We start from the raw sequence: 26,043 nt of genomic DNA on the forward strand, positions 1-26,043 counted from the left end.
TGTCAAATCGCTGGCTTGGGCTACATTTTCGGTAATCGGGACAGGAGGCTGGTATATGGTTTCCACTACATTTTTCGCAAGAACGCTTTGATTGATTTGCGTTGTTCGGGGGTGGAAATGGCGGAGCGCTAGGTGCTTTCACAGTACTGCTACTGCTTATTGTTGTTGACTGATTTCGGTTAGTCGGCTGTGCTCGAAAGCCTAAACTTTGGGTACTTAAACTTCTTGCGTGATTGTCGCTGACGTTCAAAATCCCAGTATTATTAAAAATTGTTTCTACGAAGGTTATTTTGCTGGAAGTTTTTGCGGTTTGTCCTGTCATACATATGTGCTTGAACTTCTAACCATTTCTGAAATTCAACTAAAGTGTTTCGATGGTGTAACAGTGTGCTCTGTCCATTTGAGGAGGATGTTATACGGGACTTTTTCTTTAGCCTTCTTCAAACGTGTTGAGCTCTGTAGGTCCCCTGTGTATCTCATGTACTGAAAAGCTTGCACTAAACGCTTCAAGAACGAAGCAAAGGCTACACAAAATTGTTTCTTATAGTCATTAGTTGATTTCCAATTTTCCAATTGATTCATGAAGGCGTTCACTACTATTGTAGGATCACCGAAATATGACACGAGTTCGTTTAAAGCTGTGCTAAAATAAGCAGGATTACACGAATGAGCTTGGATAACATCTTTTGCTTTGCCAGTAACTGCATTTTGCAATTATGTGATACGATGTGTATCAGTAATACTGGTTTTGTTATGTACAAGGCAAAAAAAAGTTATTTATCCATTCGTGATTCTTCAATGGGTTGCCATTAAAATTTTGAATCAGAAGAGGTGATAACTTGATTGAGTGTTTACTTGTTGAATTCTGCCAATATAGAGCTGTGTTTGAGGTCCATGGTAAAGAATTGATTTCTAATGAAAGGTTTTTGAAACTTTCAATTTCAATTGCGATTTCATACGCTAAAAAATCTGATGTGAATGTGGAAATTGTTGCTTGGGTATTCGCTCTGCTGAAGGCAGTGCTTGTGTGGGAAACGATGAGATTGACGGAGCAATGGGAACGCTTTCTGTTAATGGTTTTGAACAGGTGGTTTGTTGAACACCGAATGGGTTGAGCGACTCAATGCCAACGGTTTTGACTGGTGACTGTGGCTGGAATTGAGTAAAGCTTCCAGGTCAAATTTTATTCTCTTTGTTTTTGAACTCCTGCCTATTATGCAACTGTAAAGAAGGTAAGTTAGAAATTTGAAAATTGTTTGGGTTTTGGCAGGAAATTTCAGAGAACTGATTAAAGTTTTTCATTGTGTTACTCAGTTCAAATGGTTGTTTTGTCTGGAGAGATCAAAATCTGGCCTCTGTGGGTTTTCTTGACCTTAATATATGACAGAACTGGGATTCATCAAGTGGGAATTATGTGTTCCTTGATATTTGGAATAACCCATGCTCATTGGTTGAAACGTTTGCTTCTGAAACAGTTCCTCGGCGATATCTCGAGAAAACTCAAAAAGTATTTTTTTACTGAAAATGATTATTATGGTTTTTCTGAGGAGAGTGGTTTTGAAATTTATTTTGCTTGCTTGCAAAATTAAGCGGCTAGATTGAATCATTGTTTGTTTTATGCTGCTGGTGGTCTCAGGTTGCGACGGTTGTCTCAGGTTTTGCAAGCTTTTTATCCGATTATTTCGCTTCTGTTCTGGAGTCGGCTGTATTATCAATGTTAATTTGTCTGAATAAATTTGCTGTACTCACTCCAATGGTAAGGGGATTATCATTGTTGCCATTTAAAAATTTTGACAACTTTGGTTCTGCTCTGTGGCATTCAGACAAAAACAGGGATGGTTTCTCCGATCTCGGTGGAAGAGGTTGTGTTTTGTTGGAGAACGATAAACGTTCTTGGCTGCTTGCTTCTGGAATCTCGCTCATAGATGGTGAGCATCTCCATGAGGTTGGACACCTGGCAGTCGTATGAGTTGTTACACTGACATCATCGCGTATCCTAGTTGAAGATTTGCTGAAGAGTTCATCGTCATCTAAACTGTCAATTTCGAGTTCAAATTTCTCTAGACGTGACAGAAAGTTTGAATATCGTTCAATGACAGATGACGTGCTGTTGGCGTTTGGACTTTCCTTTAACACGGCATCAAGTGCTGTTTTTAGTTCGTCGACGTTTGCTTTTGCCTTATTGATGAGCAGTGAGAGCGAACTGAAAGTCTCGCTGATCAATAGCAGAGTGTAAGAGGTCCAGATTGCTTTTCAAACTGAGCTCTGCAATTTTGAATTTATATAACGCGTACTGACAACTTTGACTGTTCTTCTTTCTCATCTTGCTCTTGTTGCTCTTTTTCGTACTAACAGGTAAAAAATGGCTTTGAAACCAGAGCGACGCAAATTTCAATGTTGAAAAACAATGTTTATGGCACTGTGACTCTAATCAGCCTGTGATACCTATGGATACATAAATATATATCAAAACTCTCACGTGTACTAAATTATAAATTAACCTCTATTTTAATATTTATATCATGCATTTTATAACTAAGCTTATGATTACTTTTATTTTTCACATATAATTATATTCCCGCTAGTCTACTAATTTATTTCATAGTTTGTTCACACTATTTTATGTTAGTAATCATAATCTCGATTAATCTTCTGAGTACAAGTTGTCTCTGCAATCGCTCTTCAATTACACAAGATAAAACTAGTCTGGATTCGCCTTGCGATTCCATTTAGTAAATTCAGTAAAACGCACATAAATACGGATTTGCTCCGCGATTCCAGGGTAGACCTAAGACAGTGTATTTGCGATACTAAAACAATTCAATTAGCTACTCTCAGCTATAACATGGCGCAGCCAGAAATAAAGGAGAGTGGCAAATCTGCACTCGGAATTCAACCCTTTTGGGAGAAAGCAACTATAGAGCCCCCTCTTTGTTGGGAGTATTGGAGAACACAACTCAAACTGCGATTCTTGCTTGCGAAGGGATTGTAGTGGACCTTCTCTTGGCCGACCCTCCAGAGCATGTTGTTTTACCCCCTGAACCCGCTTACGAAGATGCGGTTGAAAATCCTACAGCACAATCGGAACGCGATCGACGTACCCGTAATGAACAAGCAAAGACGGCCTGGAAAAACCACTGCTTACGCATTGAAGCTATAGGCGTACTATGTGGAAACAGACCTTGGAAAATTTGCGATCGAAAAGCATCCTCATTGATGTACTTGAGTCTCAGAACAGAAGGACGACGAGTTGTTTTCAATTCAATAAATTCGACTGTTAATTTAGACGAAATTTCAACAAGGAATCTCTGGGATATCTTAAACAAAACTTTCATTCGAGTTCATAATACAACTTTTGATCGATATCTCTTTCTTACGCGAAAACAACAAAAGGGCGAACCAATTGAAAAATTCTACGGTCATCTCAAAGAACTTTCCGAAAACTGTGACCTGGGAGAAAAGGGAGATACCATTAACAGAGATGTTTTTATTGCAAATAGGCAAAATGAAGATATTCGAAAAGAGCTTCTAAAAGAAACGGTGGAACCCGATAAAAGTTTGGCAATCGCAATAAACATTGAAATGGGCACCCTTAATCAACTTAAAATGAATGCACGTAAATCCGAACTCAATTCCACTGTCAATGAAGTACAACGGATGCGCATCGCGAATGCTACCCCCTTTTCAAATATGAACACCACTGCCCGGAAAAAGCCTACACCTTGCCATTTTTGTGGAATGAATTGGACTTCGGAACATCGTAATAAATGTCCTGCACGTGGAAAGAAATGCCATGACTGTGGCATTGAAAATCACTTCGCAAAGGTCTGCCGGAAACCCAAGGGTCCTAGTTCATATCCAAAACCCAAACCACGGGTTAAAAATGTCGAAAAAGATGATCAGACTGATGATGTTAATCAAATTTTGGTTTATTTTGTTCCTGATTTGGAATCAAACTACTCATCGGATGAAGATAATTGTGTTGCATCAGTATCTTCAGCAGATTCTACAACTCCTATAGAAGCAATCAATCTCCCTGTGGTACTCGGAAATGCAGCAACAAATGTTTTGGTGAACTCGGGTAGTGCTTGCAACGCCGGCAAATTCTATCATCTCCCAAGACTCAAATTCGAAGTGGATACGTGAGGCAACTCCCGAACAATTGAAAACTTTCTTTAATGAACTCATTCAAACGCTAGAAATTCTACAAACGTCCATTCAAAGTAACAATTGGTACGCGAATCCAATTGAATTTCAAGTAGTGACGACAGATGCTCATCGTTCGCTATTGGGTACAGATTTGTTCCCTGCCCTCGGACTTTCAATTCCGCAATCTAATAGCCCGAAGACAGTTAATCAGGTAGAACAAGAACATGTCCAATCAAAAAACAAATTGCAACCGATTTTCCTGATTTAATCTCCAGAACTGGTAAGTCAAAATTACATACAGTTCGCTCAAAATTTCATAAACATTATACCCCATCAACCCAAAAAGGTCGTCGTGTTCCTATAAACTTGTCACACAAAGTATCCGATGAATTGAAGAAACTCTCGGACCAGGGACATATCGAAAAGTTACAGGAATGCTCCGATAAAAACTTTATTTCCCCAATCGTAATCACGGTTAAGAAGGACAAATCGGTTAAATTAGCTCTTGATTCAAACGTTTTGAATAAAGCAATTCATAAAAATAAGTATCAATTGACGAACATAGATAGACTTATCGATTCCATTTCACAACACATCAACGATTCCAATCAAGGTGATAATGTTCATTTTTCAACAATTGATTTAAAATATGCGTATAGCCAACTAAAATTACATCCGGATACCTCTCGCCATTGTAATTTCAATATTATTTGTGGTGACTCGACTGGTACGTATCGTTTTAAAACGGGGTTTTACGGTCTTACGGATATGCCGGCAGAGTTTCAAAAGGCCATGGATTACACATTTGTTGGTTTGACTAAAACATATTGTTTCCTTGACGACATAATTGTAGTTAGCAGAGGTAGTAAGGAATCGCATATCAAATACTTCTATAAATCTTTACAAAAACTTGACGCCCATAATCTCCGAATAAACTTAAGCAAATGTCATTTTGCAAAACACCAGATAAACTGGCTTGGTTTCACATTCTCCAAAAATGGTGTTAAACCTATAGAATCGATAACAGCAGCAATAGCAGAAATCAAGGCTCCAAAAACATTAAAACAACTACGGTCATTCTACATTGAAACAAGTACGGCCAACTACGGTCATTCAACTACGGTGTTCATCATTTAAGCAAATTTATTCCCAATCTGGCAAAAATTTGTCACCCCCTTCGGCCTTTTTTAAAGAAAATTGAAAATTTATTTGGACTTAAATATACCAAACTCATTTTGAACATATTAAAACTGCAATTGCAAATGCTACGGAAAACACTCATTTCAATCCGACCTTGGAAACGCGAGTCAAATGCGATGCATCTCGTCAAGCTCTAGGCGCAGCACTTGAGCAATTGGATTGTGAGGGGTGGAAAACAGTGGCTTTTGCATCTCGTTTACTTAATAGCAATGACGAACGTTACAGTATCAGTGAACTAGAATTGCTTGGCGTGGTTTGGGCCATCGAATATTTTAAATATTATCTTTTTGGAAAAAATTTTACAGTTTTGACAGATCATAGAGCTCTCCTTTCAGTTTTAAAATCTCATCGTTCAAATAAATCCTATAATAGTCGATTAACACGGTGGATTAATAGTTTGTTACCCTTTGACTTTAATATAGAATATACGCCTGGCACTAGAATGGGATTAGTTGATTATATTTCGCGTCGACCAAATCAGAAAGCAAAAAGCATCACTCAATATGATGAGAAATTTATGGTAGCTACAATTTCCCGCATTCGCGACGCAATTCCAATTTTATTTATTCACTCAAATAAAATTCCATTCCAATAGCAGCACAATACCAGAAAAAGTCAATTACAAGTAAACAAAACGCGCGTCCACTCTTGCAAAGTTGCTAAAAGTAGCGCACATACTCCAAATGCCTCAAATAACTCACTCAGTACCACAGCAAAAGTAAATGATTACAATCCAAAATTCATTTCAGGCTTTAATTGTCACGCAAAACAGTTGCTCAAAATTAATACTGAACCCACTTCGCAAATCCAGTCACAAAATTCAAAGTTCAATTCCGCCTTTAATCCTGATAATAAAGTAAATCATACCGCAATGTCTGCTAATGAGTCGTCTCAAATCAACCACTCAGCCTCCCCGCAAACTCCCCGAGTAACATTCAGAACTCAATCGACGCCGAATACGAACACAAGTTCGAGCATCAACAATACTCAGACCTCTTCATCACCAGAAAACCGAGACATCGAACTTTCCCGAGAAGAGATCTTCGAAAACAATTCGAATCAGCTCTTCACAAAGTCCTTCCTCGCAGTCCTTACCAGCAAGGATTCCGTCTTAAAGAAAATCCGGGATTGTGTGACGCAAGATGACGAGGCTAGATGTAAAGAGGTCAGCGCATATATTCACTCTTTCTGGAAGGACCTCCACATAAAATCTCGGTTGTTTTTGCATCGACGAACGCTTCGCGATTCCAAACTCGAATAAAAATGCCGTAATCGATTCGATTCATATGACACACCCCAGTAGCTGGGAATGATCTCCTCATCCCAATATGCATAGTGGCCCTACATGCACAAGGAAATCCTCGCTAAAACTTCTGATTGTGTCCCATGTACAGATATTGGTAAGAATCTCAAACCTATTATTCCTAAATCTAAATGGCATCCGCATAAACTATGTCAAGAACCTAATGAGGAAATTCAAGATGACTTTGGGGGTCCGATATTGAATGAAAAAGATAAATAAATCTACTTTCTCACATGTATCAATCGTTATTCAAAATATCCTACAGTTGAAATTTTTGAAAAAGGCTAATGGGACAAATGTAGTTAAATTTCTACGTGCATATGCATTTAATAATGGAATTCCACGGGCAATACGTTTAGACCAAGCAACCTGTTTAGTAGGTAAACAAGTCACAAATTACTGCAATGAAAATAATATTAACATTCTCGACGCTCCTGTAGGCGATCATAGGGCTATTGGATTAGTGGGGCGAATGATCCAAACAATAAAACAGCGTCTCTCCTGTATGAAAGCTGAAATTAAAGAAACATTTTCTAATTCCATTGCAATTAAGCAGATTATTTCAGACCTCCGTTTAACAAAGCAGAAAACTTCAAAGATAACACCGTTTGGAACTCATTTTGGTTGTCCTGCAAATACTCCTTTGAAGAATATTAGTACTGTTCCATCAAGTTTAAATCTATCTTATGAAAAAATTATCGACCACTATTTAGATGCTGATACGGTCCCCGCAGAAGATTTCCTTGACGAGACTGGATGGATCAATCCCTATAGAAGTGACCTGAAAATTGAGAAAAGTATGTGTCGAGCACAACAAAACACAGGTCGCCGCTATCGTGACTCTGGTAACAAGGAATTGCGATTCACAATTCACCCGAAAATTTCCAACCTAGTTCCCAGGACTGAGGCAATGTTGAACGTTAAACTTGCCCGAAAACTGCCGAACAAGAGGAGAGCGAATTGACAACTCGCTGGTCTGTATGAAGTTCTTAAACCCGGATCCAACGTCACCAAATCCTCCCCAACAACAACTATCAGTAACGAGCCGGGACGAGCACCCGTAAAAAATAGGGACAGTGACCTTAAAAATTTTGGCACAAAAGCTGAGCAAGCAACTAATCTGTGGACATATGCGCAACGTCGACCAGCACCATATGAACAAACCACAGAAACAAAGATAGCTAAACACATCAATGACCTGAAAAGACAGAAGAGGGGAGAAATTAAAATCCGTCATCGTCAGCGAGACACCACGTCAGTAGTCTCGTCCGTCAACTCAAATGTAACCCGTGCCTTAACAGTTCGTAAACCCTTCAAAACCTCAACCTAAACGTCGCCGAAATACAGCCTCCCTGAACGAGCCTAGTGAAAGTGTATCCCATGATCAACCCGGAACCTCATCAGTACCCACTCCGCCAGTACCAAAACATCATGAACAACCTGGATCGTCACTGTTATCCGACTCTCGAACGCAGAATGAAGGACGGAAGCGTAAACGGCCTCAATCTTATTGCTTTTCGGAGGCAGACATTTCACCAACCAGCTCATTGGCTTCATCTAGCTCATCAAAGACAAAGAAACGGAAAACTAAAAAAACAAGATAAGAAAAGTTCAGCAACCGAAGAATGGGTTGTGGCATTAATTCAAAATGCAGAACAATCCCGAGTTCCATCTCCATCAAGGCCTGATATACAGATTGGACAAGTATCACCACCCGATTCTCGAATCCGATATTATGAACACGAGCAAGAAAGAGAAATGTCAGTATGGGATGCCGAGAATGAACTTTAATGCAAACTGATAAAACTCTCAAACTGTCAAAAACTACTTCATTTAATTTAGGTCATGTATTCTCTCTGCGAATCCAATCTATTGTGTGCGTGCTAATTTATTTGTTAAATTAATTCTTCATTTCCATATTCATAATTCTTTATTGTATTCGCTCTGCGAATCCCGTTTTAGTTGTGTTTTCAAATTTAAATTGTTGCATTTGCCTCTCAATCTCAATAATACAGTATCCAATGGCATATCCGATGTTTGTGCATTAAATTTCTTAATTTGAATTTGCTCTACAAATGCATAAAATTATGCTTTTTCGTTTACTTTATCTTAACATTCGTGGTGCTTTTCCACTTAATTTTTATGCCATTCGTAATGTTCGTTCTCTTGCATACGTTTAATTTATTTGAGTTGTTGTTTCTAAAAATTGTAATTACATTTCAATTTTTTCCTGTCATGGAGGAATTGTGATACCTATGGATACATCAATATATATCGAAACTCTTACGTGTACTAAATTATAAATTACCCTCTAATTTAAAATTTATATCATGCATTTTATAACTAAGCTTATGATTACTTTTATTTTTCACATATAATTATATTCCCGCTTGTCTACTAATTTATTTCATAGTTTGTTCACACTATTTTATGTTAGTAATTTTCGTCTCGATTAATCTTCTGAATTCAAGTTGTCTCTGCAATCGCTCTTCAATTACACAAGATAAAACTAGTCTGGATTCGCCTTGCGATTCCATTTAGTAAATTCAGTAAAACGCACATAAATACGGATTTGCTCCGCGATTGCACCGTAGACTTAAGACAGTGTATTTGCGATACTAGTACAATTCAATTAACTACTCTCAGCTATAACACAGCCCCAGATTTTTTGTTGTTGAAAAATACGACGCAACTTTTCTGAAAAAAAAGAATCCTAGCTACTGTTTTTTTGTTATGCTAAATCTAGCTAATTTTATCTCTAAAAAAATAAAAACAACCATTTGCGCGTACTTGTTTCGTTATTACAATAAACACGACCAAATAACGTCAAGAAAACGTTTTTTGAATTTTCAGAGTCAAAGATGCAATTTTGCCAAATTCTAGTTGCCTCTTTGTTAAAATGCAAAATCCAAAAACTAACTTTAAAATTTGTTTTATAGCAAACTGAGGGGGCCCAGTCAATGGGTTTTTTGGAATTATTAAACAGTTTTCATTAAAACGTCAGAATAACGTTTTTTGATTTTTGTCTCTCAAGAAAGCACTTTTGCGTTTTTTTTTCGCTTTTCGAACAAAAATTTTACATAAAAAACAACTCAACCTAAAAAAAATCAAATCAACGTCCAACTGAAGTGTTCTTTACAACCAGTAATTTTACTGTCATGTCGATTTTTTGCGACAAATCCAAAAAATCTTTTTAAATTTTTCCGATGCAAAAAACGCTATATCGTTTTTTCGTGCAATTTGTGTGTTTTTATTTTGCTAAGTGCGGCAGGTAGTTTCTCACGGCTATTTCTTTCATAAATAATCCACAAAAGCTCGTTGGGGGACAATTTTCTTGTTTTTTGAGATTTTTTGCAAAAAAACTTTTAAGTTTTTTTGGATACGTCTAACCGTGGACGGGACTTCTGAGATGACGTCTGGAACCTCGAGTGATCATCTCTTGGTGACGTCTGCAACCAAAAAAAGTCAACCCTTCTTGATCGGGTGACGTCAGGAACCCTTGCAAAAAAAATCTCCTCGTCTTTGGTGACGTCTGAGACCAAAAAAATCGTCTTGGGGGGTTTTCTTGCTGTTTTTTCTTCGTCATGATTGCCGAGTCGAAAATTTATCTGTAACTCAGTATTGGTCTAAGAACCCATTGAATTGTCGTCAAATGGAGGTGTTGCGTGACTGGGTAACTGGTGGTCAGGTAGGTCCTTTTGTTCGGACACTTTGTACGGTTTCTTTGTCTCTTTGTCTTGGGGGGGGGGGGTGATGTCACCCTCCTTGTTTAAAAAATTCTGTTTTAGAGGGTAGACTATGTTTCTTAATCACGGAGGTAGGTCTCCAATTTATGTAATGAAACATATATTCTAGACTTTTGGATGCTCTTATTTGGTTGCAACTTCTTGTCAAATGTTTTCGGGAATGAGCATCTCTCAGGTTTTGGCGGTAAAGTAATAATCGGCAAATTTCATGCTTTTCTTGAGTTCACAAGGTCATTAGGAACACTATGAAATAATAAAAAAACAGTTGGGGGCAACGGTGGGAGGGGACCAGCTTTTAACAACCGCCCTTTACAGCATAATTACAAGTCTCTAAAACAGTGTTTGAATAGCATACTTGGAGACCAGTGAGCTGAAAGCCTCTAAGAGAACTTGATACCCGCTGGGCGCTACCAGTTTATCACGTTTTTGAGAAAGAAAAGTCAAATGGGTTAGACGAAAGATCGGTCGAGCGAAAAATCAGGACTAAAAGAATTGCTACAAACTTCATTTGAGATCAATTAATAATTGATAGATCTCCAAATTATCCTAAAACCCATTGAAATTACCGCGAAAACTTCTCAAAACTGTCAAACAGCCCTAATATCAAAACTATAACCCATTGACACATTTCATCTAACGAATTCATCTAGTAAAACAAAAAATGCTCAAAAGTTTTGCCCGTGAACAAAAAAAATTTCTAGCTAGGTGAAAACTTTTTCACGCCTCAATTTTCAACACAAAACAACTTAAGAACAAGAACATGAACATATTTTTGCGCTCTACACTATGGTACCAAAAAGCTACGAACAGTATGATTTCTGCTTTCAAAGCATGATTCGTGCTTCATAAGCATGATTTGCGCTAAGGCGTGAACAAAGTGTGAAATTTAGAAGCGCACATGATGCATACAAACGATACTTGATAACAGTTTCGAGGCCCAAAACACGAACGGAAGACCCACAAATTTGCCAAAAAACAGAAAAAAGTTAGTTTGAAGAAGAAAAGCAAGTGTTTTTGTTCCAAATGGTGTACCAATATGTTCAAGAAGCCGTTCTCTTTCTGGCAATATGATGCTTTTTCTGATGAAACAACGGTGCACATGGAATTGTTAGTTTTTTTGAAGAAATGGAACAAGATTTCTTGAAAAAAACACGAAAAATTTGTGTTCGGACAAACGATCACTTATGTTTTGGGGTGCAATACGATCAGATGTTCAGAAATTGCCTAATAAGCGTCCAAACAAGCTAAATGCTGCTGGTCATATGGAAATTTTCAAAAAATTACCAAAAAATGCATTTCCTGACAATATCTTTCAACAAGATAATGCTCCTGTGCATAAATCGAAGATTATCGGCGTTTCTATTCTTGCTTCAAATAACTTCAAAGAAACGGAATAAAAAAGATTCCACCTAATATTCCCCTTCGAGTAGAAAAAAAGTCAGCGGCAGAATACGATTCAATTTCTTTCAAAAAAACTAAGAGGAAGCCAGCAATAGTTCGCTATAGCAGCTAATAAAAAGCTTCGAAGCAGTGATGTAAAAGCATTTACGGATACTTAGCCAATTTTTCTTAATCTAAGAGAAGCTAAGAGGCACCATTTGATTTAACCGGCCAAAAATCATCTCATATTGAGTGTGCACAGTTGTGAGCAATTCCTCTAGAGGGCGACCTAATAGTGCCATCAAATGAAGTGATGAAGAAAAACTCTAATAAATAAATCTAAACAGTAGACGATAGATGGTCACAGTAGGACTTCCACTTGTGTAGAGGTGACAACTCAGCAGACACGACTAACGTCAAATAGAATCGAGAAAAGGAATTAACAGCTGGCAATGTTCCATTTATAACAACTCTGTTCCCTTACAGCCCAACTTAGCATCTCTTAAGTCGTGCTCTATTTAACTACGAATGGGTATGCATGAATCCACCAATTTTAGTGGAGGAGGCTGCTGTTTATTGTTTCCATGTTGATTTACCCAAATAGCCTCATGGCGGCCAGAAAAACAAATTATAACATAGTGTTAATAAGGTAGGTGCAAAAATAAAAAGAGTCGTTGAAGAATAATTTATTTGTTGTTTGTTGCACTTCAATTCTTCAAGTTAAAATGTTTGGCTGAGTTATTTAGTGAGATAGCTTAAGCAGCAAGTATTATATGTTAGAATAGTTCAAAATAAATCAATTTGCAGTATTCATTTCTACGACACATGAAAACAAAATATAGTTTGAGAAAACAGCTACAATGAGTTAACTGCGCATTTTTACTGACAGTAGATATTTACTCTAAGAAGATAATTTGTTCATATTTACATAGTTAGAACAGATTTACATGTTTACAGCTAAGGTTTTTTGGCATCCTTATGGCATAGTTTTTAGCTAAACGAGAGCGTAGTTAGAGTCTAGTACAAAACCATTCAATTTCTTTCAAATGAAATATCAAAGTAACTTGAACTTCTTATGAGAGCTGTGATGAACGAATATAAGATTCCTTTCGAAATACTTCAAACGTCTATTATGATGACGTTACAGACATCTTGGGAAATTGAATGACCAAAATAAGTGAAAATAAATGTGACTGCAGATGTTTGAACTATTTAGTTCAAATGGCTATTTTTAGGAGCATTTACAAACTAAAGCATTATATATGGATGTGAAAATATACAGCGCGCATTTTACAGGGAAGACAGCTCTACAATGGAATAAAGTGCGTCTCGGAACTGAAAACTTTCGTAGGTTGAAGTTTTCGCGTTTAATTCAACAGAAAATTAGAACTAATTTGGGTCTTTCTAGCCTCCCTCGCGAAATAATATCTCGCATAAGGGTATATTTATTATATTTGGAGATGGGGGCTATAGTAAACTTGAGTGGCGGGCTATTATGCGAAAAGATCCCAAACTAACGTTTGTTGCTTCGAGTTCACTGGTCTCAAACAAAGGAATTAAAAGGCAGAGTATCGTTAGCAACTATCTCTCCAAACAAGCAGCAGTAAATACCGAATCAGTCAAACGAAATTTTGAGAAAGCAAAATTAATAGAAGCAAGCGGGAAATTATTTTTTTTTTGCTGAAAGTCTCGATTAATTGCAACTTAGTTGAAATTTTCCGCAACATTTCTAATTTTGCATAGCATGCTTTTAGTACCTGATTAAAATCAGTGAACATCTTAATATGAATACATTAGTGAAACAAGCACCAGATGAGTTCTGTCATAGTTCGGGCTAACATTAGTGTTCCTTGATAACGAGTGGGGTGAGAGTTATGGCTTTATGATTCTATGGGTAAGCGTGACTCTCTCTATGGTGCCTGGTAGTCAATATGAGCCAATTTGTACACTTCATGACAGAATGGGACATAGTCTACTAGTGGCATCCCCCCTCCCGGCTGTGCTCTGTTGAGGAATTTGTTGAACAGGATACTGTAGTCTCTCTCTGTCATGTATCCACCCAAATTCAACTGTTCGTTCAGCACTCTCTTGAACTGTTCACGTGTCACTGTGCCCTTGTTGTGTTTGTCAAAGTCACGGAACGGAGGGAACAACTGCATACGGGTCGGCAACACCTAGGATTACAACATGAATGAAAAAAGAGAAGAACTGTTTTCAATATTATTAAGAACTAGAGTGACCCTCGATTTTGTGTATCTCCTCACTGGGGGGGTAAGAAACCATATTTTGCTCTGCCTTCTCCGAGACTAAACTCCTTCACTTTTGGATCTTTGACTCTTGTTCTTTGATTTATATTTACGTATATATGCTCAAAATACAGACAACAAAGCAACTGAGCATGAAAAATTAGGCGGCAATAAGAAACATTGTCGGAGCTTATTTGAGTTCGAGAGCAATCTTATTAGGTCGCCCAATCTTGTTTCGTCAATACATAATAGTCAGGAAAAAACAGACAAAAACGAAAATCTGGAATTATATGAAAAAAGGCGACTCGGTAATGTGCAATTGCACATAAGGTTCCGACCCGGCTCATCCACAATTTTGGCATGATTGTCAACCAAATGAGGAACATGGAAAAACCCAAAAATTCAAGTATTTTTTTAAATTGGTGTATGAACGAAAAGATAGCCTCCAAAGCAAATAAATCAGTGGTGGAGTGAATAATGGTGCATTAGAATGATGAGATGTGCAAGTATTAACAAAGCGAGACAGCGCGAAGAGCAAAATCAAACAACAACAACAACAACAATTAATTATATCAAAAAAATCATGTCCGTTTTAAAAATACAAAAATTAATAACAAAGTCAAAATAGCGTCAGATAAACCTGATGTTAAACAAAATAACTTTTAATTCACCAGAAAAGATATGGGACTACTAAAAAAAAGGCTTGGTAACAATTAGACAATAAAGAACAAAAACAGTAAAGTTGTAAAACTCGCTTATTTTTTAAAAAAAAAAAACAATTAATTTCAAAGTAATGAAAACCATTAGAAATCAACTAAAATATCCCTTAGGTGTAACCATACGAATTCTTCTATAGAAGCAATTAAGAACTGCCGGTATTCAATTTTTTATGCGGTTACAAAAAGAACAACAAATAAACAACAAACAAAAAATCAATTAAAACTCGGCAGAAAACGCTGTCGAAACCGTAAAGCCATACTATGGCCATCAAAATATGTTTGATTGCACTTTCTGCGAGCACCAATAATGTAATATGTAACCTCTCATTAATGAAGCTAGCTAACAACTAGATAGAAATGAAAAAATGCAAAATTGAGTAACACTTTAATTTTTTTTCGAAAAAAATATCTCCTAAGACGTGAACGCCATTAATTACAGAATGAAATACTTATATAGGTTCGTTTCTTCTTCCAAAGCAAGCCCCTGAGAATTGAAATTATCCAGAATACGTCTTAAGTCGACAAAAAGAACGTCAAACATGACAAAAATCAAAAATAAATTTACTTTGTTTCCGTGTCGAAGCCAGTAAAGTCAACGAATTCTTTAAAAACTTTAGATTGTGTGACACCAATCCCTCTTGAAACCTTCCTTTGACAACAATAATGTCATATTTGGCCTATAATTGACGACACTAGATAACAAACAGACGATAAAAGGAGCAAAATAGCGAAGTTACAAAGTCTTTTTTTAATTTAAAAAACAATTGTTTTCAGAGTCATGAAAGCCATCAGCTATCTACTATGTTTCATTAAAAACCAATGAAACCGGGTCATTCTACTGGAATTTTCATACGACTAAAAAGACAAAGTAAAAAGTACAGTTAAAGACAAAATTTTAAAAAATTCAAAAAAATTCTTCGAGAAAGTAGTGTCAAAGCCGTTAAAATCATAATCTATGTCTCCAGGGATTTTAATATTATCAATTGTATCTTACTTTGAAAGCCAATAATGTGATATACGAACTGTCAGAAACGTGATAATGTGACAAAACTAGAAAACGTGAAAAATGGGCAAATACCGAAAAAAAATTGAAATCTAGTAATATCAAAGCCAGAAAACAATAATTTAGGGCGCAAAACCGCAATAAATATTGAATTTGATTTCTTTAGAGGGAAAAAAGCATTCTTTCATTGCTGACAATAAGCTATAAGTCGACTAAATTAAGAGAAAAATAGAGGCAAAGTCATTTTATTTAAAAATCAAATACTTTTAAAAGTCAAAACAACCATAAGCTTTCAAGTAATCAACTAGATACAACAATGTGGAGCTCTTTAGGAATCCAATTGGACCCATCATTAGTGAGTTTTGGTTTGAAATGTTCTGTTATTTAATTAATGTAGAAAAGATAGATTTTTTTAAAAAAAAAAAAGACAGGCTGATTACAATCCGAATCATTTTTGGATTATACCAGTCCAAGATTGGTCCAAAACTAGCCCTGCTAATACTGTTTGTCCATTAGGAACACTTAATTTTTTAAATGTTCTAGATATTGATATTTTGTTAGTTAAAAACTCATGCTGCGTTTTGATAATCAACGAATAAATTTAGCAAAAAAACGGCAAAGTTTTAATTTCAGAGCACTCTCAAGGGAATTTGAAAAAGAAAAGCCCCATTTTGAGTCTAAAAAGACTGTATTAGTGGTGGCTGGGTCTGTACTTCCTGTAAATTTAATCAAACTGGACTAAAGAAACTTATTTCGCGCTGTTTTTGATGAAAAAGTCCTAATTTTGAAATATTTAGCCAGAATTTTTGACAAAAAAATTAATAAAAACAGCCTTCAACAAAGTTTTTTGTCTTAACAAATAAAAGTCAACAACAATTTTTAAAAAAAAATTAACAAATTTCAACAAAATTGGCGAAGTTTTAGTCAAAAATTCCGGAAAATGTGAATAAAATCTCACCGGAATTCACTCTATTTTCTCAAAATTTAAACCTCGATAACTCCCTGTAAAAAACTTGAAAATTAAAAAAAAATCTTTTTGATTCCGTATTCTGCGCTGGACAAGCTTTCTAATGATACCAATCTCAACTCTCAACGATGAATATATCGATCGACCAAAATTGACTGAACAAAAAAAACTCATTTGAGTATATAGTTCCTTCCCCCTTGTGATACCTATGTATACTTATATATCGAAACCTCTATGTGTACTTAATTATTTTATCCTCTATTTTTAATATTTATATCATGCGCTTATAACTTGAGTTATGACTTTTTATTATTCACGTATAAAAATATTCCCGCTAGTCTACTATATTATTTCATATGTTGTTCACAGTATTTTATTATAAGTAATCAGAATTTTCATTTAGTCAATCTGAATTCAAGTTGCTTCTGCAAACGCTCTTAATTTACTTAAGACAATTTAGCTGTGGATTCGCATCGCGATTCCAATAGATCAATTCTGTAAAACACACTTATTTAAGGATTCGCTCTGCGATTCCCATTACACTTTTGAGATAGTGTATTTGCGACACACATCCAAGTCTGTTTGCAAAGCTTAAGTATAACATGGCGCAGTCAGCAATAAAAGACAGCGGCAAATCTCCACTCGGAATTCAACCCTTCTGGGAAAAGGCAACCCTAGAACCCCCACTTCGCTGGGAATATTGGAGGACGCAATTAAAACTTGCAATTCTTGCTCGGGAAGGAATTGAAGTGGACCTCCTCCTAGCTGACCCTCCAGCAAATGTTACCTTGCCTCCCGAACCAGCTTATGAAGACGCAGTTGACAACCCGACAGCACAATCAGAACGAGATCGACGTACCCGCAATGAACAGGCGAAAACAGCGTGGAAAAATCAGTGTCAACGCATTGAAGTGGTCGGCATCTTATGCGGAGACAAACCGTGGAAACTATGTGATCGGAAAGCCTCTTCATTGATGTACCTGAGTTTGGGAATGGAAGGGCGGCGCGTCTTCAATTCGAAAAATTCGACTATCAATCTCGAAGCAATCCCAACCAAAAACCTTTGGGATGTTTTGAATACAACCTTCATTCGGATTCATAATATAACTTTTGATCGGTATCTTTTTCTTACACGAAAACAACAAAAGGGAGAACCAATTGAGAAATTCTATGGACATCTCAAAGAACTTTCGGAAAATTGTGATCTAGGAGAAAAAGGAGATACTATCATCAGAGACGTTTTTATCGCAAACATGCAGAACGAAGATATCCAAAAAGAGCTTCTAAAAGAAACAGTAGACCCTGATAGAGCATTAGCAATAGCAATCACTATTGAAATGGGTACCCTCAATCAACTTAAAATGAATGCCAACAAAGCTGAATTACATTCAACCGTCAATCAAGTACAACGGATGCGCATTGCGAATGCTACTCCCTTTTCAACTATGAATACAACCGCACGGAAAAAGCCCACAACTTGTAACTTTTGTGGATCAAGTTGGACTCCTGAACACCGTAATAAATGTCCCGCTCGGGAAAGAGATGCAACAATTGTGGTATTGAAAACCATTTCGCCAAGGTTTGTCGTAAACCTAAAGATCCCAATTCGTACCCAAGACCTAAGCCACGAGTCAATAATGTCGAAAAAGATGACCAAGTTGAGGATGTCAATCAAATTTCGGCAGATTTTGACCCTGATTTGGAGTCAAACTGCTCATCAGATGAAGATAATTGTGTACCTGTAGTATCATCAACGGATCTCACTTCGATGACAGCAGTCAACCTTCCTGTAATATTTGGTAATACATCAACAAATGTTTTGGTGGATTCGGGCAGCGTATGCACAATAATAAACGAATCATTGGCAAATTCAATAATTTCCCACGACTCAAAATCGAAGTGGATACGCGAGGCGAATCCCAAACAATTGAAAACATTTTCAAACGAGCCTATTCATACGGTAGGCATTATTCAAACTTCAATTCAAAGCGGCAATTGGCACGCAAATCCAATTGAAATTCAAGTAGTGGCGGATGGTCATCGTTCACTGTTGGGTAGAGATTTGTTTCCCGCACTTGGACTCTCAATTCAACAATCAAATAATCAAATGATAATCAATCAGGTAGAACAACAATACTGTCCAATTAAAAAACAGATTGCAATCGATTTCCCTGATCTAATCTCCAGAATCGGTAAGTCCAAAGTACATACAGTTCGTTCAAAATTCCACAAAAACTATACCCCATCACACCAAAAAGGTCGCCGTGTCCCTATAAATCTGTTAGACAAAGTATCTGACGAGCTAAAGAAACTTAAAGAACAAGGACATATTGAAAAATTACAAGAATGTTCTGATAAAATCTTTATTTCTCCGATTGTAATTACAGTCGAGAAGGACAAATCTGTAAAATTAGCTCTTGATTCGAAAATTCTGAACAAAGCGATACACAAGAACAAATATCAAATGCCAAATATAGATAGTCTTATTGATTCAATTTCACAACATATTAATGACTCTAATCATGGGGAAAATGTTTATTTTTCAACAATTGACTTAAAATAAGCATATAGTCATTTAAATTTGCATCCGCATACCGCACGCCATTGTAATTTCAATATCATTTGCGGAGACGCAACCGGTACGTACCGTTTTAAGACGGGATTTTATGGATTTACAGATATGCCGGCAGAGTTTCAAAAGGCGATGGATTATACACTGGTTGGGTTGTCTCATACATAATGTTTTTTGGACGATATAATTGTGGTTAGCAAAGGTACCAAGGAATCGCACCTCAAATACGTTTACAATTGCCTGCAGAAACTCGAGGCCGATAACCTCAGAATTAATTTGAGCAAATGTCATTTTGCAAAACACCAGATAAATTGGCTTGTTTTCACATTCTCGCAAAGTGGTGTCAAACCCATAGAACCTAAAACAGTAGCAATTGCTGAAATCAAAGCTCCTAAGACATTGAAACAATTGCGTTCATTCCTAGGTAGTGTTCATCATTTAAGCAAATTTATTCCTAATCTTGCCAAAATATGTCATCCTCTTCGGTCTTTGTTGAAGAAAAATGAAAAATTTCTTTGGACCGAATATCATCAAACACATTTCGAACACATTAAAACTGTTATTGCAAATGCTACAGAAAATACCCATTTTAATCCAACACTGGAAACACGCATCAAATGCGATGCCTCTCGCCAAGGTTTAGGCGCTGCACTCGAACAACTAGATTGTGAAGGGTGGAAAACAGTTGCTTTTGCATCTCGCTTTCTTAATAGCAACGAAGAACGCTATAGTATAAACGAACTAGAATTGCTTGGGGTGGTTTGGGCTATCGAATATTTTAAACATTATTTATTTGGAAAGACTTTTACGGTTTTGACAGATCACAGAGCACTTCTTTCAGTTTTAAAATCTCAGCGCTCCAATAAATCTTATAATAGCAGATTAACACGTTGGATTGATCGTTTGTTACCATTTGATTTTATCATAGAGCATATTCCTGGTACCCGAATGGGTTTAGTTGATTATATTTCGCGCCAACCGAACCAGAAAGCAAAAAGCGTCACTCAATATGACGAGGAATTCATGGTAGCAACAATTTCCCGCATTCGCGACGCAATTACATCTTTATTTAGTCATTCAAATAAAATTTGAATATCTTTCCATAAGCGACCTTTCCATAAGCGACCCATAAACAGCAAAAACAAGTTACAAGTCAACCAGACGCGCGTCCACTCTTGCAAACCTGCTAAAATTAACCCGCATAACTCAAATGCCTCAAATAATTCATCCACTACTCGAGCACAAGTACGCAATTATAATTCAGCATTCATTTCTCAATTTAATTACCACGCAAATCACTTGCTTCAAAATAATACTGCACCCGCATCGCAAATCCAGCCTAAACATTTCAATTGCAATTTAACCGCAAAACTAGAAAATAAAATAAATCACATAACAATGTCAGCTAATGGATCATTGCAAACCAACCCTACAACTCCTCCGCATACCCCTAGAGTAGCATTTCGCACTCAACCAACCCCAATAACAACTACTAGTGCAAATCCCAACAAAAATACCCAGGCCTCATCATCACCTGAAACTCATGGTATTGAACTGTCCAGGGAGGAAGTTTTTGAGAGCAACCTAAATCAGCTCTTTACAAAATCGTTTCTAGCAGTCTTGACTAGCAAGGACGCAGTACTAAAGGAGATTAGAGATTGTGTTCTACAAGATGACGAGGCCCGATGCAAAGAAGTCAGCCCATACATTCACTCCTTTTGGAAGACTTTCATGTGCGGTCCGGTTGCTTGTGTGTCGACGAACGCGTCGCCATACCCAATTCAATAAAGGAGGCAGTAGTGGAATCACTACACATGACCCACCCCGGTAGTTGGGGGATGATTTCTCTATCCCAATATGCATGGTGGCCATATATGCATAGAGAAATTTTGGCTAAAGCATCGGATTGCGTTCCATGTACTGATATTGGTAAGAATTTAAAACCTATTATACCAAAATCTAAATGGTATCCACATAAGGCTTGCCAAGAACCAAATGAAGAAATTCAAATTGACTTTGGGGGTCCGATAACGAATGAAAAAGATGAAGACATTTATTTTTTGGCATGCATTGACCGTTATTCAAAGTATCCGACAGTTAGAATTTTTGAAAAAGCTAATGGGACAAATGTAGTAAAATTTCTCCGTAATTACGCCTATACATATGGAATTCCACGAACAATCCGTTTAGACCAAGCCACTTGTCTAGTAGGTAAACAAGTTACAAATTACTGTAATGAAAACAATATTGACATTCTCGACGCACCGGTCGGAGACCATAGAGCTATTGGATTAGTGGAGCGAATGATACAGACAATAAAATGACGGTTATCCTGCATGAAAGCTGAAAATAAAGATACATTCGCAACATCTAAAGCAATTAAACAAATTATTTCTGATTTACGTATAACAAAACAGAAAACAACAAAGATAACACCATTTGAAGCCCATTTCGGTCGTCCGGCAAATACTCCTTTAAGGAATATTAGCACTTCTCCTTCTAGTTTAAATTTAACTTATGAAAAAATTATTAACCACTATTTAGATGCCGATACAGTTCCTGTAGATGACTACCTTGATGACGCAGGATGGACCAACCCCGAAAGAAGCGATCTGGACATTGAAAAATCCATGAACAAGGCACAACAGGACGCAGGACTCCGCTATCGCGATTCGGACAATAAGGAATCGCGGTTCATTATTCATCCAAAAATCACGAACCCCATTCCTAGAACAGAAAAATCCTTAAATGTAAAGCTAGCGCGGAAACTACCTAACAAAAAGAGGGCCAAAAGACAGCTTGCCGGAATATATGAGGTTCTCAAACCAGGATCCTTTGTCACAAAATCTTCCCTTAGAACAACCATAATCAATGAGCCTGGACGATCTCCAGTGAAAGTTAGAGATAGTGATCTGGCAAAGTTCGGCACCAAAGCAGAAACGTCTACTAATCTCTGGGCATACACACAAAGACGTTCTGCACCTTATGAACAAACAACGGAGACAAAGATCGCCAAGCATAGTAATGATGTCAAGCGACAAAAGAGGGGAGAAATCAAGATTCGCCATCGCCATCGTGATACTACTTCCGTGGTCTCATCTGTGGACTCAAATGTCTCTCGAGCCCTCACAGTCCGTAAACCCGCTAAACCACAGCCCAAACGAAGTCGTCACACGGTTGCGTCAAATGAAAACGACAATGCAACAGCTTCGGAACAACCGCTCATATCGATAGTACCCGCCCCATCAACGTCCGCATCGTAAAATCCAGTAACGTCCTCCGCCTCACAAGAACAACAAGCAGCTCGAAAACGCAAACTGCCCCAATTTTACGGATTTGCAGATGCGGACATATCTCCAACCAGTTCGTTGGCATCATCCAGCTCGAAAAAATCGAAAAAGCGAAAATCGAAAAAAGAAAAGAAGGGCTCAACAAACGAAAATACAGTTGTCACACTGATTCAAAATGCGGAACAATCAAGAATTCCCTCCCCACCACGACCTGATATCCAAATTGGTCAAGCTTCTCCACCAGATTCAAGAGTTCGATATTATGAATATGAACAAGAACGGGAACTTTCTGTGTGGGATGCAGAAAATGAAATTTGAACAAAACTGTTAAAACTACGTAAACTCATATAAACTACATTTATTTATTTCGTTCATGTTTCCGCGTTACAAATCCAGTCTTAAATGGATACATTAATGTTAATTTTCTTCGATTGCTGTTCAATGTATTAATTTTAATTCATTCATGTATTCGCTCCGCGAATCCACTTCTTGTTGTGTGTGTGTCTGTTATTTATTCATTTCAATGTATTCACTTTGCATGTTATAAACTTTAAAGCGTATTCGCCCTCCGAATCCCAATTTCAATCACACTTTCGTATTGTCTGTGCTGTCTCTTATTATCAAGTGATAATATGATAAAAGCAATTACATTATACACACATGTGCAGTTAACCTTTTCTCAAGCACACATGCTTCGCATATACTTAATGATCAATCTTTTCATTTCTTCAAAATAACATTTGTGGCATCTTTGCAGTTTACCTTATGTTGTGTTAAATTTCCTTTCATTCCATAGTTTGTGTTTGACCTTAAAAAATTGTAAATACATTAAAATTTTTTCTGTCATGGGGGAAATGTGATACGTATGTATACTTATATATCGAAACCTCTATGTGTACTTAATTATTTTATCCTCTATTTTTAATATTTATATCATGCGCTTATAACTTGAGTTATGACTTTTTATTATTCACGTATAAAAATATTCCCGCTAGTCTACTATATTATTTCATATGTTGTTCACAGTATTTTATTATAAGTAATCAGAATTTTCATTTAGTCAATCTGAATTCAAGTTGCTTCTGCAAACGCTCTTAATTTACTTAAGACAATTTAGCTGTGGATTCGCATCGCGATTCCAATAGATCAATTCTGTAAAACACACTTATTTAAGGATTCGCTCTGCGATTCCCATTACACTTTTGAGATAGTGTATTTGCGACACACATCCAAGTCTGTTTGCAAAGCTTAAGTATAACACCCCTCAAGGGGGGTCGGAACAATAAACATTTGACAAATCGATCACTAAATCATTCTTCAAAAATTTTCTCGATGATCGTTTGCAAGGAAAAGAGTTAATAAAACTAAATGAACATTATCTGCAAGAAAGAATTTAGTGGTACTAAACATAAATCTACATTATAGACGCCCATTTTTACCTCTGATCATTCTATTTCTTGTTTGTTCTTTATTGACAAGGAAAATTAAAAGAAAATACATTTCTTAATTTATTTGAATTCCCCACCTGAAAATTATCCATCGCGGTCAATGGTGTCCTTTCGGAGCACATTCGAAATATTAAATTGACATCTGTTGCTACTCTAGATGACCACTTGTTCAAAATCTGAAAACTTTGAGTCAAAACGAGCTGTTTTAGGTTAATTTTGTTGCTATTTTAATGCCAAATTGTCTGCAGTATTTCTTAGAAACAATTAAAAGTGATAAAGAGACCTATGAATATTTCTTTTTTCTACTCACCCTATTGGCCAGTCGCATCATACATGCCTCGTACTCTTTGAGCGCATCGGGTGTCAATTCATTCTCAACATGTGCTGGTTGAGGGTGCCATTGTTCTGGTTTGAAGTGAGGTCTCTTCTCCATCTCATGTGTGGTGAACACTGCCTCCAAGTCATCACAGAACCTCCTGTACACCACCTGGCCAGGCTGGGTAGCCGACTGGTAGCTGTAATCAACATTTCACAAAATGAGAAAAATCTCGAATCAAATCTCACTATTGACTAAACCAGTAAATGACTACCATTAAAAATAACTAAATGCAAAAAAACTATTTGCGAAGCAGAGACTTGATGATAAGCGGTAAGCAGTCACGTTGATTCACTTTTTCCACTTCATCTTTCATCATATAATTCGGGCTTTTATAAATAAGAACATACAGAAAAGAAGATTGCTTACCAAAAGAGTTCCAAGAAAAAATATATATGCCGCTCTCCTAAATTGCTACCATGTACATTTAATTACGCTTGCTTTGCGTTTTTCTGAAAACATGTCTTTGTTTTTATTTCAATAATTTAAGTAGACTAAGTCATTATATCAGCCCCAATATTTTTACAATTTTATTCAGGAGGCATAAAAATCGAAAACTCATTCAAAACCACAATTTTTTTTCAAACTTCTGTGACGATCAAGTACAATAAACTCAAAACCAAGAAAAAGAGCATCAAAAGCAGAAAAGTTAAAGTTGATCAGATGTATTAACTGACGGGAATCAAAAACAAATTAACACACGAAATGCAGATGACTCTGGGACTTGTTAGTAACAGTTGTAAAACAACGCAGAAAAATCAGACAATACCGAATTACTGATTTTCACTCAGAAAAGAAACCCAAAAATTTTTTCCTGTTAGTGAAACAAACTCGTTTATCAACAAATGACTTTTCAACAAAATGTTACGATGTCTTAAGTTCGTTTAGACAATTTCGTCTCAGACTTTTTTGGTTTGAAGTGCTGTCTCCCAAAAACTTTCCATTCGAAAAAGATATTATTAATGCTCTCAACTCCAAATAAAGCAAGCAGAAGTAATTAGAGATCGAGATAAATCATATTGGCCCAGAGTATTATTCCCGCCCTTAAACAAAAACGCATTCCAATCGGAGTGCAAGAACACGTCACGTAAACAACTCAACAGAAAAATTGCATGAACAAAGACAAAAGCTAATTTGCAATGTGACATAACAAACATCTTACCAACGAAATAAAAAAATTATAACCAGAAAAATTCGTAAACGATCCGAATGTAAGTCTATCTCTGTTCAACTACCTAGCATCTACCAGAAAACCCCATTACTAAAAGAATCAAACCTAACCGACTAACGTTGAGCACATTGCTCTCAAACGACTGACGAGTCATTGAGGTCAGTATAGCTAGCTGCATCTTAGGGAGGATAGTTTTAGCTTGAGGCGGTGAGGTGAACATAAGGGGGGGGGGCACGAGCGGGAGTGGTGTGGTGGTGGTGAAGTTAGGGGTGAGCGCGAGTGGGGGGCAAGTGTGAGGGGTTACAGGTGAAATGAGGTGGAGTGGGTGTGGGACAGGAAGTAGGGGAGGGGAATAGCGGTAAGTTATAGGCAGGGGTGAAACTCTAAGATCCGTCCTTGAGCCGTGAGGTTCTAAGAGAACTTGAACCCCTCTGGAGTCACCTGTCTATCCTGTTTTTATGGACGAAAAGTAA

General features: G+C 37.0%; 1 protein-coding gene across 3 annotated transcripts in view; it reads right to left on the minus strand.

The window, feature by feature from the left end:
- Positions 1-12,449: 12,449 nt before the first annotated feature.
- Positions 12,450-26,043, minus strand: part of LOC142351824 (uncharacterized) — a 69,931-nt gene continuing 56,337 nt past the window's right edge. For all 3 annotated transcript variants that reach the window (XM_075404030.1, XM_075404031.1, XM_075404032.1), the window contains 2 exons: positions 24,334-24,538; positions 12,450-13,952 (listed from right to left, as the gene is read on the minus strand). In XM_075404030.1, the coding sequence (XP_075260145.1) occupies positions 13,689-13,952; positions 24,334-24,538 (469 nt within the window). In that variant the 3' untranslated portion in view covers positions 12,450-13,688. The remainder of the gene's footprint in view (positions 13,953-24,333; positions 24,539-26,043) is intronic.

This window comes from Convolutriloba macropyga, chromosome 13, assembly GCF_964194025.1.
Source record: "Convolutriloba macropyga chromosome 13, txConMacr16.3, whole genome shotgun sequence".
Classification (NCBI taxonomy): domain Eukaryota; kingdom Metazoa; phylum Xenacoelomorpha; order Acoela; family Convolutidae; genus Convolutriloba; species Convolutriloba macropyga.